The 18,561-nt window shown below is 42.9% G+C and overlaps 1 protein-coding gene, 1 long non-coding RNA gene and 2 pseudogenes across 3 annotated transcripts; 3 read left to right on the top strand and 1 right to left on the bottom strand.

The window, feature by feature from the left end:
- Positions 1-1,377: 1,377 nt before the first annotated feature.
- On the top strand, positions 1,378-3,290 carry LOC146457592 (uncharacterized). The gene is made up of 2 exons (XR_014858426.1): positions 1,378-2,162; positions 2,764-3,290. It is a non-coding gene; the product is annotated as an uncharacterized LOC146457592 (long non-coding RNA).
- LOC146457591 (uncharacterized) lies at positions 3,223-6,326 on the bottom strand. The gene is made up of 3 exons (XM_085091713.1): positions 5,827-6,326; positions 5,323-5,466; positions 3,223-5,228 (listed from the first exon to the last, which is right to left on the bottom strand). Exons 1-3 carry the CDS (start codon positions 6,025-6,027, stop codon positions 3,237-3,239), a joined length of 2,337 nt encoding a protein of 778 aa, XP_084947839.1. The 5' UTR covers positions 6,028-6,326; the 3' UTR covers positions 3,223-3,236.
- A 544-nt stretch (positions 6,327-6,870) lies between these two features.
- Positions 6,871-8,316, top strand: LOC146457590 (hemagglutinin/amebocyte aggregation factor-like; annotated as a pseudogene). The gene is made up of 3 exons (XR_014858425.1): positions 6,871-7,063; positions 7,390-7,603; positions 7,983-8,316. The product of XR_014858425.1 is annotated as a hemagglutinin/amebocyte aggregation factor-like (transcript).
- Positions 8,317-14,741: 6,425 nt separating this feature from the next.
- Positions 14,742-17,662, top strand: LOC146457589 (uncharacterized; annotated as a pseudogene).
- The last annotated feature ends 899 nt before the right edge of the window (positions 17,663-18,561 follow it).

The following is an 18,561-nucleotide window of genomic DNA, read 5'->3' as shown; positions in this document are numbered from 1 at the left end:
CTTTGACAAACAATTGTTTGAACTTAAAAATGCAAAACACAAGTTTGATTGTTTTTTGTACGAAATGGTCTACATTAGAGAAAAAGGACTCTGCCTGAATGTCCAACTATAAAGTGGCTCTTGATTCGCGCCAAACTATTTGTGGAAGAAACTTAACAACAAGGCCTAATTTTATTTTACCTCAGACCTGGCTATTCTTCTTAGGTCTCATCAAAGGCCCATCTGAAAATCTTGAGTTAACAAACGCTTTTGCTCTGAGGACTCCATTTAATCTTTCCAAATCACTCCTTATGAGGAATTGCTCAAAATCGCCAAAACGCGACAAAACACTTGAACATCGGCGCATTGAACATTGAAGCGATTGTACTCACTCACGGTCAGGCACCTAAATATATTCGCGACATGCTCATCTTGCGAAGCAGTGACTACAATTTTCATGGCTTTAATAACGGTTTTTCCTTCCAAGACCTACTTCAACAAACCTGCTGTACTCGTTTCCTTATATTGCTGCCAAGCAGTGGAATGATCTGCCGGTTACGATAAGAATATGATCTGATTCGTTTTAAACTCTAAAGAAAAACTTGACTCTATAACATTATCATCTTTAGACGAGTGTAAGCGCTTTCTTTGTAGGAAATAATTCACTAAATTTCTGTTTTTATTTTTCTTAGCTCTTCATTTTTTCTGTTGTAACTCAGTATTATCTCAAACTAGTTATATAAATTTGTAATAAAGTGTAATAAGTGCACATTTGCATTCATACGAGACTTCGTGCAGTCATATACAATAAATACTTCCTTACTTCCTTATTAACTTACTTCCTTACTTATTTACAATGACAATGCTTTTCTTATTCTAATTTTCTCGGTTACTTCTGACAATTCAAATTGATAGTGGTGTCATGAAGACGCCGAAACGTCGTTTTTTAATTTTGATCGTTGACTTTTCTAGTGGCTTGTATATATCATTTGTGTATTAGCAAAACTTAACTTAATAGAATAAAAATTCGTTTCTTGACATTATGGAAGTTAAATTTTCCGCTCAAGGATCCGAACAATTCGCCGATCTTTCCCTTCGCTAGCATCTTTTGTTATTCTTGGTATTCTTAGAAAAAAAAAAGTCATCTTCCGGCTTTGAAACAATCCAACTTGTTCGTAACATGTAAAGATAATTTTGATCAAACAACACGTAGTGGATTAAGGATTAATAACATCGCCCTAGCCGCATCAGTATTCCTCGGTCTTTTGATCATACCTCATTCGATTCTACAAGAATTTATTCTTTTCAGTCTTTTCTGGCTGAAACTCCCGTAAAGCGAAAACAAAAACCAGTAGACCTTCAGTAATTGATCAGGTGGGTATTTCAACATGTCACAGAACATATTAAACGGAAACAAGGGTCTAGAAAAATTTTACCTAAGACGAAACCTCATGCAATGTACTAACAGAGAATAGCATTGATTTGCACTGTTACCAATATGTTACTCGATAAATCTGGGACAGAAAATTGACATTTTTGTCTCGCGAGCAGCCATTTTTGTTTGTGAAACGGAAACGAGGTTATGACGTCACGTTAGACAAGGATTGAAAGATGGCGGGGATAGATATAAACAGTGATATAGAAAGTGACAGCGATTCAGTTCTTGAGATAAATATCACTTCAGATGGTGCTATACGCCCGTTTATGTTTGAGCCACAACACGGCTCTTCTTCAGAAGAAGAACTGGACATGAGCATCACAGAAAATCAACCCGAAACAGAGGAAACCGAAATAGAACGGACCATTCGATCGCGCCTTGGCCATCGGGAGTGGTGTATATGCAGCAATTGCCAGGTTATGTCCACAGAAATCGAAAGTATTTGCTGCCAGGAGATGGATGTTTTGGGTGACCGATTGGACCTCGAAGGTAGGAAATGAACCTTTCCAATAACAGAGACATCGGACTACTTTGCATTCTCCGCGCACAGGCGAATTACAAGAATTAGAATCCAATTACTAGTGGTGGAATAATTGCTTCCATTATTTCCAGGAACACTGCATAGATGTATAACAGAGCACCAGTCCTTTAGACCTGTCTGTTTGCTTGTTGATGTTTTAAGGACGGCTCTTGTCGGCCTTCATCAAGTGCGCAGTGATCCACTAGAACATCCCCCACGAAATGCGTAAGTGTTTACAAAAATAGTTTTCGTGTTCAGTAAACGTCAAATGTGATGTTCGTAAATAATTTTCTATTTAACTACACCATTGCTCTTTTCGGCTTTATAGATATGCCTCACTCGATTTTGTGAACGGTATATATTTCCTTGGAGAGGGTGGCTATGCACAGATTATAATATTTTAAACACAGTCTGGACTTTGCCACCGGAAATCGTATGTTTTGCTGGCCGAATGTTTATCTGTTGTACTTTGTTGCATTTATTGATACTGACGAAACCTGGCCTTGTTTAGTAAGTTTGATGGACGCAATACTCTTTGTCCCGCTAAGAAATACCCAATTAGTACATTGCCAGACTAAATATTTACAATCACGAGAAATTAACATCATAAGAGCCATAAACTTTGCGACCCTACCACCCCGGGCGTCAGAGGTCAATTACTCTGCGGGAAAAAATATAATGAAGAAGCATAATTCCAACCATGCGATGGTTTTATTTATACTGGTACATGCGAGTTATTGGGGTTGAAAGATATATACTTCTGATTCTTCAAGGCTTATACTCTTTTAGGAATATCAATTTGTAATTTTATTATTACTATTTACAGGAGCATAAGGTTGGCCGCATACAGACAGTTCACGTGGTGGACATACAACAGACTTGGAAAGGGGAATAGACGCGTGATTCCTTCTTGTGTTGTCTCGGCAATCCGCAATGAATACCCAGAAGAAAGTGGCAACTATACAGGCTTTAAGGATGCCGAGGGCAACGAATCGTGGCCGGGATAATAAAAGAAAATCACTAAACATTGTCTTAGTATTGTGTGTCTTTCTTAAAGAAATAAACGAAAAAGCCTAAGCACGAACCGGAAGAGACCTTATGAAATTAATACATAAGATATCTTTTATCGTCTAGAGTTCATAAAAAGGCCGTTAATTTTGTATCGTAAGAGCTGCTCCCTGTAAATGGTTTTACAAATCACTGTTTATAAGCAACCGCTACGTTGGTCCCGGGGAAATCAAAACGTGAAACAAATTTTCCTAATTTGAAAGCCGAGCTGATGTCCTTTGACACGAAGACTTAAATTGTTTTCCCAAATCTTGATGCGTGGCGTGCTTGCAGCTCCTCTTTGGGTGGACGGGGTACCGGAGCGATATTCTTCGGTAGGTCAGGCACTGCAACTGGCTCTGGTTCTTCACCTGTGGCCCTTGACTCCAACACAGCAGAAAGCATTTCAGCCACGTGTGGCTTGGTCTTCTTTTCAAAGACGGGCTTGACCACCCAGTCTTTCATCCCCTTTGGAAACACGTACCGATATTGTTTATCCCCACTTGATGACGCTGCTTGCTTCCGACCTGCGCCTGAATTGTGGTCCAAAGCAGCCAGTTGCGACCGTGCTACCATTGCCTTGAAACCAAAATGCTGCCTCTCCGGAAGGTACTTGTTGTAGAGAGAGTGGTGAACTTCAAGGGCTCCCGTGTGAATGAACTTGGAAAGAAGCTGCAAGTCGTTTAGTAGCCTCTTATCCAGTACAACCTGCTTCAATGCTTCATGTGCTGGGGAACCCTCTTTCAGCCACTTCGTTTTGCGGCGGGCAGTTGAAGGAATGGGATCATGTGGACAACGATTGTAGATGACTGCTGAGTCCCATTCATGCTTGTCAACCACATGATGCAAGATGCTGGTCCACTTCTCTTTCAGTAGCTGAGGGTTTCCTTCACGAGTCATAGATGACCACCAAAGGTGATTTGTGATCGATTTAATCCAAGGTGCAAGGTCCTTGCATTCCTTTTTCTTCGCCTTTGCTGCCAGCTTAGACTTAATGTTTTTACAAAGGTGCCAAACATCAACCTGGTGCTCTACACCTCGATCTTTGTACTCCTGTTTCATAAGAGCTTTGATTCCAATATGGCGATCGGTACCCACAACATTTACTGGAATTCCGCTGTTTAATGCGCGGTCAAGGCATAGTTGAAATCCTCGTTTCTCCATTGCCTGGGAACTTGTTGTTTGCTTCACATGGGAAACCTCGAAATCGACATTTTTTTTAGTTTCTTCGTCCATCAGTGTATAGGTCCCATATTTTCCACTGTATCCTGGTGAATCGCACCGCCCATCACCCAGGAGAGTTACTGACTCTCTGTCCAAAAGATCAGTGAGGACTGAAGCCTTTTCTTGCTGCCAAGGCTCATTTATAACGGGAAATAGGTGCTTGTTTTGATTCTGGAGATGGTCCGAGTCACCGGGAAATGCAAGATTGACGATCGAGGCCATCTCTGATGCGCGAGAAAACGTATTTCCTGTGAATAAAATAGCGCCTGAAAGCAAGAGGTTGCCCGCGGCCGCTCTTTTAACTTGAGGCTGTGAATTCCACTCGTGTGTGTGTGAATTCTTACACAAAGTTGTTACTTTCAAGGCAGAACCCCTTTTAACTAGGCCTTTCTCCAACACACCTTCTCCGCAGATAGCACAAAGCTTGAATAATTTAAGGAGTTCATCCTCAAATACAATGTATTTGGGAACTGAACACATGTTTTCGTACTTGCCCATTGAATCTACTGGATTTTCGGCATCACTTTCAATGCTGTCGTCCAGTTCTTCGAAGCTCACTTGGAAAGAGCTGTCGTTGCCGTCATCATCAACAGACGACAGTGTAATGTCGGTGATATCATCGTCGAGGTCGAAAAACGGAGGTAGTGGGCTGGACGGCGATTTCTTTGGTGTTGAGGTAAGTGGTTGGGTGCTAAGAGGAAACGGTATAGGTTGCGGGTTCCACGGTGGTACACAACAATACGTGTGGTCCTTAAGAAGTAAAGCATCTCCCGTATCAGCAGCGAGCCATTGAGTTCCACAAGAAATAAATTCCTTCCCGTCATGGTCATGTTGAACTGTATTTACATTTTCAGCTAGCACTGTATGGGATATTGAAGACGACGTCAGGGTTGCGTTACCAGTGGATAATGGGGATGTGGGTGTTGTGTCTTCATCGAGAATTATTGGTTCTGGTAATTCTGCAACGGTTGGCACCACTGAAGTGGTGTCTTCTCCTTCTTCAAGTAGCGAGCTAATCATCTACAGAGACATAAATTCAAAGTAAAATATATCATTCTCATTTCCGGTGTCATACAGGTTGCCCAGAGAATAGCTCAGTATATTTCCAACTCACCTCTCGTTTACTTTGACGGTTTGCTCGATCAATACTTGTTTGTCGGACCTTTTTCTCCGCTGGAGCGTGGCAAAATACGGAAGGGATAGCTTCATCCTTCAATGGTGGTTTCCTTTTTCTCCCCTTTCTTCCAAGAAGCTCTGCCTGTATAAAGGTAAGAAACAAGCGCGGAATTAAATTTAATGTTACATATCCTGGAAAACGTAGGAAAAAAATCGCTTAATAGTTCTTCCTTGTAAGAAATCAAAAAGGGCTGATGAAGAAAATTACTTTCTCAATATTCCGACAAAATACCAGCCATATGTTTTCTTTCGTGACCAAATCTTGCCACCTATGGTCACATGAAATTCGCGCATAATACTATACGATGGAATTAATTTTAGAGCAGGTCTTCCCATATCCAAACAATACACTTTAATATATACTGTAATAAAGTGAAAAAGATGGGAGCCGAATTACTGTAGTAAGCATATCTTTTAGAAAGGCGCTAAACACAATACGTACCTTAAGATCTCGCGTGAAGTCATCTGGGGTGAAATGGTCGGAACAGACAAAGCAGTTCTCGGGCTTCGGTAATTTATCCTCGCGCTTTATTTTAGCGAGCCACAGTTTTCTAAGTCCTTCATCGTCAGGTAGCTTGTAGAAGGATACCGTTTTGGTGTTTTTATAGGTGTTGTTACAGCCAACAGCAAGACAATGAACCATGTTTTTTCTTCCTTAGAGAAATCCTTATTCACCAATGCGACTTTCCACAAAGGTCAGACAGATTACGAAACATGTCTTGTCTAATGCTACGTCATAGCCTCGCTGTCGTTTTCAACTTCCAAGATGGCGGCCGTATGCTCTCTAACGCGGCAATTATGCGCGATCTCAAAGACCTCTAGCAAAAATTCAGGAAGGCGCTTAACCAAACGAAAACCAGTTTTCAAATCCTGGGAACATGGACTTTCATTTAAGGTGAAATTTTTCTAGACCCTTGTTTCCCTTTCAGGTCAACGATAGTACATTTTATGCCCTGAAACAACCACGAAATTAATTGTTTTCTTTTTTTCGACTTTTGAAAATAGCTGTTTAAGGCTGGCGTCAGCCAGCACCTTATAACGTGAAATTCTTTAGCAAATAACGTTGGTATTTTTTTCATCGTGCAGATATCACAGGAGGTTTGGAATCATCGAGTGAAAATTTACTCTCCATAAATATTAAATTCGGATCGGATACTGTCTTCACCAGACCAGCCGAGTTGAGATTCTCCGTAGCATCGGCCAACGGACAACTTTAATTTTTTTTTCAAACGCTAAATGCTTGCCAGAGAAATACAGGATTTTCAGTCGATATTAAATTGCACTGAAAAGAAAACAAAGTCAATAGTGTGATAGCCACATTTATAGTGTGACAAGAATTAGCGTTTCAAATCCGAACAATTTTTCTTTTTAAAAAACCCTTTCTTTTCGGCTTGTTAACAGAATTTCAGTTTTACAGAAGTTTCGCCGCTTTTAAGAGGAAAAAAGCGATTTGACAGGATCACTTTTGTTGTTCTTATTTAGACTGCAATGGAAGGGAAAAAGTTGGCGAAATTTTTGCTGTTGATGATGGCGCTGGATCTGCTGCTGTTTTCCTCTACTGAGGGTTCTCCATGGTCGTCGTAGAAGCAGTCGTCGTCGCCGTTGTTCCTCGTCCAGACCATCCGGGGTCGCCTGGGCGAACACCTGGCACGAACGTTTCTCCACCAAATGCCCAACCAGTAAGGAAATCGATTATTTTGACGATATCACCACACTCAGTCGCTCCTAACTTTTTTTATATTTTTCCATCAGATTAAACCACCGACATACTCGCTAGCCTCTCTCGCCCTCCCTCGCATGCTTTCTTCATACATTCACTCACTTCCTTATCCGACTATTGTTAAAAATAGCAGAAAACATAAGCGAACCGAGCGATTTGCCTGGCAATAAACAGATACTAAAGAGAAACCGGCAAAAGAAGTTTCGTTCATATTAAGGTCTTCTTGTAACATCGAGTTAGAACATTGTCTGGAAGAAAACAATCATGTTCGAATCATCTTTTCAGGTTACCACGTGGATGTTTGGCGCAGCCAACACCGGGACTGCAAGAAAGACCGTATCTATTCCTTTCGATGTTGGTATGGACCGATGGCGTACAGGGAGCATCACTGTAGTTGGACTTATTATGTGAACGATTATGATCAGCCGTTGCACTTCAAATGCCCCCATAATGGTTTTATCGCGGGAATAGAAAGTGTGTTCAAGAGCAGTGATCGCAGGTACTCGATACTTGTCAACAAAATTACCGAATATATCATTCTACCGACATTTTTACTCTGACTGTTTCTGATAATCATTGTTTTTGATCACTTTCAAACTAAAGAAAATCGTATCAACTTTATAGGCGAACAAAATGAAATTACGATAAATTTCGGCTCTTACCTGCTATAATCTAGCACCATTAACTGTACTTCAAATAAGCATGCATGCCTCGGAAAAATACTGTCTACCAAAATTAACTTCAAGGATGTACTAGCACTGCAATATAATAATTGTATTATATTAGGAAGGCTCTTGTTATGACACTGGGTTGCAAGCAGGCGATTTGACAAGCGGCTTGTATATTCTTACATTGTTTCTTTCACTCTTTTCTTCAAGGTTTTCCTTTCGCTGTTGCCATAAGAGTTCTTACATTCAACACCACTGTAAGAACACTGCTAACCAAAACAGCTATGACCGGGACGTAAGGTACACTGTGCCAGGGGGATACTACCTTGTTGGAGCACACAGCCACTATAGCAACCGTTATCAGTAAGTATTAGTCGATTTCTGCGAAAAATATACCACAATTAATACCATGATACAACACAACTCAAAACAAAACAACACAACACTGCACCAGGCCACACAGCGCAACGCAACGCCACAGTGCTCAGCACAAGACATAAATAAAAGAACACACAACAACTCGGCATAACTCAACACCATAAAACACAACACAAAAATACGCAATGCCGTAAAACAATACTAGTGTTACAACACTGCACATCAAAGCACAGCACAACATAACACAACACATTACACAACACAGCACAACAAAGCACAGCACAGCACAGCACAACACAACACAGCACAACACAGCACATGACAGCACAACACAGTACAACACAACACAAAACAGCGCAACACAGCACAGCACAGCACAGCACAACACAGCACAACACAGCAAAGCACAGCGCAGCACAACACAGCACAGCACAGCACAACGCAGCACAGCACAGCACAGCACAGCACAACACAACACAACACAACACAACACAGCACAGCACAGCAGAGCACAGCATAGCAAAGCACAACACAGCACAGCACAGCACAACACAACACATCACAGCACAGCACAACACAGCACAGCACAGCACAGCACAACACAGCACAGCACACCACAACACAGCAGAGCAAAGCACAGCACAGAACAGCACAACACAGCACAACACAGCACAGCAGAGCACAGCACAACACAGCACAGCACAGCACAGCACAGCACAGCACAACACAGCACAGCACAGCACAACACAGCACAACACAGCGTAGCACAACAAAACGCAACAAAGCACAGCACAGTACAGCACAAAACAGAAAAGCACAGGACAACTCAGCACAACACAGCACAGCACAACACAGCACAACACAACACAACACAACACAGCAAAGCACAGCACAGCATAACACAACAAAAAAACAGCACAGCACAGTACAGCACAGTACAACACAGCACAGCAAAGCACAGCAAAACACAGAAAAACACAGCACAACCCAGCACACCACAATAAAGCACATCACAACACAGCAAAGCGCAGTAGAGCCCAACACAACACAGCACAGTACAGCACAGCACAGCACAACACAACACAGCACAACACGGCACAGCACAGCACAACACAACACAACACAACACAGCAAAGCACAACACAGCAGAGAACAGCACAGCACAACACAGCACAGCACAGCACAAGACAACACAGCACAGCAAAACACAATACAGAAAGGCACAAGACAACACAACACAACACAGCACAACACAGCAGAGCACAGCACAACACAACACAGCAAAGCACAACACAGCAGAGAACAGCACAGCACAACACAGCACAGCACAGCACAAGACAACACAGTACAGCAAAACACAGTACAGAAGAGCACAAGACAACACAGCACAACACTACACAACACAGCACAACACAGCAGAGCACAGCACAACAAAACAGAGCACAGCACAGCACAACAAAACACAGCAAAGCACAACACAACACAGTACAGCAAAAAACAAAACAAGACAACGCGACACAGCACAACACAGCACAGCACACCACAACACAGCACAGCACAGCACAGCACAACACAGCACAGCTCAGCTCAGCACAACACAACACAACACAATACAGCACAGCGCAGCACAGCACACCACAACACAGCACAGCACAGTACAGCAAAGCACACCACAGTACAACACAGCACAACAGAGCACAGCATAACACAGCACAACACCGCAAAGCAGTCAGCACAGCACGACACAACATAACACAACACAGCACAGCACAACACAGCACAACACAACACAGCACAACACAGCACAGCACAACACAGCGCAGCACAACACAGCACAGCACAACACAGCAAAGCAGTCAGCACAGCAATACACAGCGCAGCACAGCACAGCATAGCACAGCACAATACAGCAAAGCACAAGACAACGCAGCTCAACACAACACAGCGTAGCACAGCACAGCACAGCACAACAGAGCACAGCACAACACAGCACAGCACAGCACAACCAGCACAGCACAGCACAGCACAACACAGCACAACACAACACAGCACAGCACAGCACAGCACAGCACAGCACAGCACAGCACAACACAGCACAGCACAGCACAGTACAGCACAGCACAAGACAAGACAACACGACACAACACAACACAACACAACACAACACAGCACAGCACAGCACAGCACAACACAGCACAGCACAACAACACAGCGAGGCAGTCAGCACAGCAATACACAACGCAGCACAGCACAGCATAGCACAGCACAAAACGGCATAACACGGCACAGCACAACACAGCGCAGCACTGCACAGCACAACACAGCACAGCAAAACACAACAAAGCACAGCACAACAGAGCAAAGCACAGCACAGCAGAAGACAACACAGCACAGCACAACACAGCACAATACAGCAAAGCACAAGACAACGCAGCACAACACAACACAGCGTAGCACAGCACAACAGAGCACAGCACAACACAGCACAGCACAACCAGCACAGCACAGCACAACACAACACAGCACAGCACAGCACAGCACAACACAGCACAGCACAGCACAGCACAAGACAAGACAACACGACACAACACAACACAACACAACACAACACAACACAACACAACACAACACAGCACAGCACATCACAGCACAACACAGCACAGCACAACAAAGCATAGCAAAACACAGCACAACACAGCGCAACACAACACAACACAACACAACACAGCAAGGCACACCACAACACAGCACAGCACAACACAGCGCAGCTCAGCACAACACAACACAACACAACACAGCACATGACAGTAAAGCAAAGGGAAGCACAACACAGCACAGCACAGCACAACACAGCACTGCACAGCACAGCACAATACAGCACAACACAGCAAAGCAGTCAGGACAGCACAACACAACACAGCACAGCAGTGCACGGCACAGAACAACACAACACAGCACAGCACAACACAGCGCAGCACAACACAGCACAGCACAACACAGAAAAGCAGTCAGCACAGCACAGCACAACACAGCGCAGCACAGCACAGCATAGCGCAGCACAACACGGCATAACACAGCACTGCACAACACAGCGCTGCACTGCACCACAACACAGCACAGCACAGCACAACACAGCACAACACAACACAGCACAGCACAGCACAGCACAACACAACACAACAAAGCACAGCACAACAGAGCAAAGCACAGCACAGCACAACACAGCACTGCACAGCACAACACAGCACAGCACAACAAAACACAACATAGCACGGCACAACAGAGCAAAGCACAGCACAGCACAACACAACACAGTACAGCAAAGCACAATACAACGCAGCACAACACAACACAACACAGCAGAGCACAGCACAGCACAACAAAACACAGCACAGCACAGCACAGCACAGCACAACACAGCGCTGGACAGCACAACACAGCACAACACAGCGCAGCACAGCACAGCGCAACACAGCACAACACAGCAAAGCAGTCAGCACAGCACAAAACAGCGCAGCACAGCACAGCACAGCACAACAGAGCACAGCACAACACAGCACAGCACAGCACAACACAGCGCAACACAGCACAACCAGCACAGCACAGCGCAACACAGCGCAGCACAGCACAACACAGCGCAGCACAGCACAACACAGCACAGCACAGGACAACAAAGCACAACACAGTACAACACAGCACAGCACAACACAACACAACACAGCACACCACAACACAGCACAGCACAGCACAGCACAGCACAACACAACACAGTGCAGCACAGCACAGCACAGCACAACACAACACAACACAGCACAACAAAGCACAACAAAGCACAACACAGGAGGGAGGGAGGGAGGGAGGGAGGGGGCTACTCCCTTGTACAAACCATACGGGTATGTGCGGCCCCACAGGGTATGATTTTTTAGCCCTTTTTGCTGTGAAAATGGTTATATATTTTTTTACGAGTTTGGTCTGAAAGTCTGAAAATGGGTATGGAGTTTACAGAAACGGGTAATGATTGTAGAAAACAGGTCTGAAATGAATATGAATTCTAGAGGCCAGGCCCCAGTTGTTCAAAGAGCGGACAACTTTATCCACTGGATAAGGCGCCATCCAGAGGAGCAAAAGTACAAAAAAGTCTAAAAAAATCTTAATTTAAAGTCTTAAATTTGACATATGCTTCTACTCTTTTCACAAATTATAGGGCTATCGGGTAAATTTTACACACATTTTATTTGCCGGATAGCGAACTATCCAGTGGATAAAACTATCCCCTCTTTGAACAACTGGGGGCCGTTTCTCGAAAGCCCCGGTAACTTACTGGGCCCGATAAGTATATTTTAAATGTTTTTTTCGCCGATTACACGGTGATTACAGACATGGTACTTGGCCAATGTTTTCATAGAATTAGAAGATTTTAAAATTTAGTATTCGAAGCTAACAAAAATTGACTTCTGTTAAGAAACATTTACACCAAAGACACTCACCGAGAGCCAGGTATGAAAAAGGAAAGTACAAAATGGCATATTTTTTTTCTACTGAAATAGGGTGAGGGATCGGAGAACCAAGCAGCACACCCCCACCCTCACAAAGGAGTTCCCTCCCCTCTCCCCTCATCTTTATCCTTGACATGATCATGAACTACTTTTTGGTTCTAGTTTAAAAATAGTGAACTTTCTTGGTAGTCTTTTCATTACATATTTGGGATACATTAGAGGTATTATTGCGTAAATCATTTCAACTACAGCGATTTATTAATTAGTGGGATAAATTAAGCCGGAGTGCATTTGCAAACCCCTCACGTGGTAGAAAATGGTGTTAAAAGATTGAACCTTGCACCGCTAAGCGTGTTTCATTCAATGTTTCAGAGAGTGCATAAAATTAGTAAAGAAACTACATGATCGTTCAGGCACAAAGTACTGGTAGACCATCCAGGCGAGTTTACTATAAGCAAAGTGACGCAGGTGTTACTAGTAACTTATACCTTGATGGCGTACGCATGCGCGTTCAATAGTTGACTTGGCACATCCTAATCCTTAGTGCATACCTACAATTTAATAACAACAGCTCTAAAATCGCAGGAAACTTGGATTTATCATTGAACGGTCGCATTTCTCAAAATTCAATGGAATAAAATATATTAACTTGAAGGAACATGGGAGCAACGTGATCTTTTAAGAGAAAACGACCGGTCATTACTCCTTCAGGATGTTGAGAATCAAAGCAAACCGTAATGTGGTATATGTGCGCGCTCGCGCAAAAAAAAAAAATCATGCTGGCGCAATGCAATAAGCCATTTCTGAGCCTCGTTATGAAAACGAGGCTTCGAGCAAAGTTTTTACTATGAAAATTAGTTTCAATTTCTATGCAAACAAAACTAATTGTTACATGAAAAGCTTTGCACTTTGCCTCGCTTTTGCAATGAGGTTCAAAGCAACTCTGAAATTTAGTTATATCCCTGGAATAAAGTATCTGCATTTTTGTGGTCCGTGATAATGAGATGGCTTGGGATCATGAACTACAATCACATTGATCATGAAAAAATTTATCGGTTAATTACTCGCTCACCCTTGAATGCAACGAAGGATCTAGGAGAGGTTCCTCCTTCACCCTCTTCGTTTTCAAATCTCAGCCATTCTATGAATTCCTCAACCCCACCTGAATGTTGTTGTAGAATCTGATCTATTGAGTTCCAACGTTAAAGGAGATGCAGAACAAACTGACCATCAACTAAGGTCTTCATTTAAAGGTATTTCTTTAAAGATTTTCCAACAGTTAACAACATAACATCGGTAAATTATGCACGAAAAAGACGAACGGGAAATACACAATTCTTTCACACTACACTCGCAAAATCCATTTTCCAAACTTGTTGACCGAAACCCTGAAAAAACGATTTACTTTACTAGGAACATGGTTTTCTTTTTCGAATTTTTTCGTACATCGAAAAACGCAATTCAAAGAAACCAATTCGTAAGTGATTCATATTGCCGCCAGGAAACTATAACCCAAACATTCTAGCTACGAGAAACTACTGGCAAAAGCAGGCATACCATCGTTATGCAACAGACGATTACAGGACATTGCCATCTTCATGTATAAGATTAAGCATGAATTACTGCCACAGAGACTTTTCCAGTTAGACAGTGGCTCGTATTACTTAAGGAAACGAGAATTTGTTCAACCTCGGTTCTCTTCGGTGACATATGGAAAACACTCACTTCGTTACCTACGGCCTAAACTGTGGAATGATCTCACTCCTAGAATAAGATATCAACCCTCTCTGAAGCAATTTAAAAGAGTCATACGTAATCAGGACCTGCAAAAGTCAGTAGCTGTCGAGGCTGCAACCTATGCCGAGAATGACTGTCGTTCACATGAGTTTTACAATTGATGTATGAAATTTTTAATATTTTAATATGGTTTATGATGTAAATTTCAATATATTGTAGTTCTTTTTTTAAGCTAGAGTTAAAATGGGCTATTTAGTTAGGTGTCCATTATTAGTAGAAGGGACTTCTCCCCTCAGCTACATTCCTTTTGTGACACAATAACAAAGTTATTATTATTACTATTATTATGATTATTATATACATTCCCAAAAAGTAATGACAGCACTATTTTTAGCTTTAAATACAAAGTTTTCCATTGGATTTTTGTCCTGAGTCTTGGTGGGCCATTTTCTACCAAAGAACATTTTCTAATTCGAGTTTTAAGTGGCGAGACACGAGTAATAATGGGTTTCTTAAAAGTCAAGTGTTCTGCGCGGTTTTGTCTTTTGTTCCTTAAATTGTTTTAGGGACAAACTAAGAATGCGCATAAAAAACTTTTTCTCCACACGGAGCCACAATGGGAACCAAGGCCACAAAATTCGGAACAAGGGGTTCCTTTTGTAGCAAACTGGAACACAAAGTTCCTTTTTATGTTAGTCAAAAGGAACAGATGGTTCCTCTTTTATCCTTTTAGGAACAAAAGTTCCTCTTTCAACGGTGCCGATTTTTGATCTGTTCCTTTTGGATGAAAGGAGAACAAATGTTCCCAATGTAGCTGCTCACTTAACACAGTAAGGAACACTATGTTCCCGTTAACTGTCTGTACAGAAAGGAACAATTGTTCCTGATGGCTCCTCTATGATAAGCTGTTCGGAACGTGTCGTTCCCTTACAGTTCAAACCGTTCTTATTCATGTCACAAAGGAACAAAAATGTTCCTAATCAAGTTGTTCTTTATTTGCAAGATGGGAGTGTATCCGGAACTGTGCTAGTTCCGTTGTTGTTTTTCAAGTCTGTCAATCTATTTGCACACCCCTTTTGTCTGTTTATCACATTTTGGAAACCCGTTTGGATAGAAGCTTGCCCATGCATGTCCTATCGCAAACAAATCTGATATGCCACATGTTTAATGGCGTTTGGGCAAGCCCGTGTAAGTTCAGACTTGTCTCTTTGTTCCTTTTCATTATGCGTGTAGTACCAAATACAAAAGTGACAATGCAGCAAGGGACAAAATTGATCAAGTGTGGGCCGAGATGATTTTACGAATAATATCTCATTGGCGTAGTGTCTCTTAGGGAATCATTTGCAAGTCGGCTAGTATGAGCAGGTTTGTCTCTTGAGAAACAGTTGAAGTTGGTGTTTAAGATGAGCAAACGCGGAGAGGAGGTCAACTGGTCAAAATTGCCAAATGCATCGCCTAAACCCAAGAGGCTTCACTTAGAAGAAGACGATTGTGATGGCCTTTTTCATTGTCCAGTGCAATCCTGTGATCATGATGGATTTACTACGCAAACAGGCTGCAGAAAACACGTAAAGAACAAACACCGTTGGTACTATTATTTAGACGAGAAGCCAGACAGCGCTCAAGTTAAATCGCTTCACGATCAAGAAAACAAAAATGAAGCCAATGATCAGAAGATTCCGCGTTTAATCAGGACAGTTGCCTCTTTTGACACGACAAGCGACATTGCTAAGAATTTTTTGTCATGGCTCACAGGCAGTGGCGGGGGCTGTAAAAGTGATCGACAAGCACAGCAAATTGTCAGCAAGTGCTTAAAGTTTCTCAAATTTTGTTGCGAAGACAAAGAAGAGCTCACGTTGGACATTGTCGACTTTAGTTTATGTTCGCCTAATCTCCTTTTCAAGTTTGTTGACACCATGCAGGATGATTGGAAACTCGGACACACAGGACGCATAGGCTACTTAGACGCCATTGCAGAATTGGGAGATTATCGAAAAGTGAATGGAGCATCGGAATCGGTATCAAGAGGGTTGACTTCGACAGAAATGTACTTGAAGAAGGTGTGCAAAACCGTTTCCAAAATGATGCGATTGCAGTGGACCAGTGAACTGGACATCGACGACTTGGAAGCCAAGGGACACTGGGCCACGCTTGAAGAGCTTTTGGAAGTGGTGGGGCGTTACTTGCTGCGTTACGAGAGCGTGCTGGTGAACAAACCCAAGACCAACGGTGGATTTATAGATCAGAAAATGTTCAAGACAGCGGGAAAATATGGCTTCGATTCTCTTTTCCTGACTGACACCAGCACGCAAGTGTTAGATGGCTATATCAACCACTTTCGCCCTCTTCTCAAGCCTAACTGCGATTATGTACTAGTAACGAGAAATGGAGGACAACATAACAAGCTAGGAGAACTAATGAGTAAATTGGTCTTCGATGCAACAGGCAAGTATGTTCACCCGACTCGCTATCGCTAAATAGTCGAGACCGCAAGTTGCAGAAATCTTAACAGCAGCGCGCAAAATACGATCTCCGAAGACCAGAAACACAGCTCCGTCGTTGCAAGGGTTCACTATTAAAAGCAGCCATCGCGCGAGGTTGCAAGCAAGGCGCACTAATTTTTGGAACGACTGCATGGGGACAAGGGTTCGGAGCTAGAAATGGACGTGCGCTCGAGGCTTTCAGACAAGTCGACGTCTTCACCAGAGCAAAACGGTACAAAAACTGATACGTCTTCAAACGACGAGGGCGAAACGATCGCAGAAACACCGCCAGGGCGTCTTGCAGGCGTCCCGAGACTAAAGCGGGAAAATGCGTTCAAAGTCACGGAATTCTCCGTGAGAAAAAAGAGTTTGATGTCCACCCCCGAGGAAGATAATTATCTAAAAGCAGGCATAAAGCGATACGGCTACGGTCAATGGAAAGCGATTCTCAGAGATCCCGAATTACATTTTCAAAAGGGACGAATAGCCAACTCTCTGCTGAGCCGTGCAGCGCGAAGATTCGGAGGATCACTCTCTAAGTTGCCCTACCGATAAACGTTAAGGACTCGGAATTCCAATTTCACGAGGGGCAAACACTGAACTCTTTTTAAATCGTAGAACGATAAGCTTGTGTGCATGCTTTAACACATGGTAGGAAATAGGAAAGAAACAAAATACAGTGTGTGGGTTGAAACGGCATCACATCAAACCGTAACACCAATTTGTGACACAAATGCTAACTTTATTCAATTTCCATTTCTGACAACGTGGAAATTTGAACTGCTCACTTCGTCAATTTCTGTGCAGTATAAGGCATATACACGCAAACTCAAGTTATGGCATTTATTATTTTATCATTTCAAAGAAATTGAATTCATTTAAGGACGGTGCTTACTATTGTTACTGCGCATACGTTCTGCGCATCTCGAGATACTCGGGTTTCCTATGGGTGGTGCCAACTAATACAGGAATATTTTTACGCGGTTTTAAACTATACGGATAAAGCAGAACCTAGCAAGTGCTTTTGGTATCTCAAAAGAAAATTGGGGGTAACCATGCATTTTTCAGAGATAATTAAGCTTCAATTCAGGAAAAAATCCCAACCATTGCTTTATATTTTGGCGCTTTTTAGAGATGTTATTGCTTAGTTATCTCTGAAAAATGCATGGTTACACCCAATTTTCTTTTTGGATTCCAGTAGCCCTTGCTAAGATCTGCTTTTCCCGCATAGTCATAAACCGGACAAAAATACTTCAGTATTAGTAGGCACCGTCCTTAATGTACTAACATTTGACTGACAGTGGTCAATTTACTCTTCCTCAAGAACGTTTCACTAGAATGTCATTGCTGACTCGGCCTGAAGAAGTGGGTTATCCTTCCCTTCTTTGAAACGGGAGTACTTGTCTGGGCTGGCCGTTTCTTGGAATTGCGTCCCTGCACAGGCTGGCTGCTCGTGCCCCTTGACGTCGATCTCGGCGACTGGGGAGTGATGAAAATGTCTTGCTCATCGGATTCGTACCCATCAAATGGATAAGGCATAGGCGCCCATACACTTGTAACTCGTTGAGCCTGTTGACTGGACAGCCACTTCATGTCCATCGCTCGTTTCGTTCTTTCCGCGACGACCAATTTGCTGAGGCCTGGTAGATCGTCCCACTTGAAGTGCAACTTAAGCGCCTCCACCGTGACTCCGAT

This window comes from Pavona decussata, unplaced genomic scaffold (genome assembly GCF_977016875.1).
Source record: "Pavona decussata unplaced genomic scaffold, jaPavDecu1.1 SCAFFOLD_238, whole genome shotgun sequence".
NCBI lineage: Eukaryota > Metazoa > Cnidaria > Anthozoa > Scleractinia > Agariciidae > Pavona > Pavona decussata.
Note: the sequence above shows the minus strand (reverse complement) of the source record. Positions and strands in the feature narration are given on the sequence as shown.

Bases quoted from the DNA above. Each gene is read 5' to 3' on its own strand.
- LOC146457591 (XM_085091713.1), bottom strand. From the start codon at position 6,027: ATGGTTCATTGTCTTGCTGTTGGCTGTAACAACACCTATAAAAACACC. The intron at 5,467-5,826 runs GTACGTATTGTG...ACCTTTATACAG, and splicing joins ACTTCACGCGAGATCTTAAG to GCAGAGCTTCTTGGAAGAAA. The intron at 5,229-5,322 runs GTGAGTTGGAAA...ATGTCTCTGTAG, and splicing joins ACCGTCAAAGTAAACGAGAG to ATGATTAGCTCGCTACTTGA.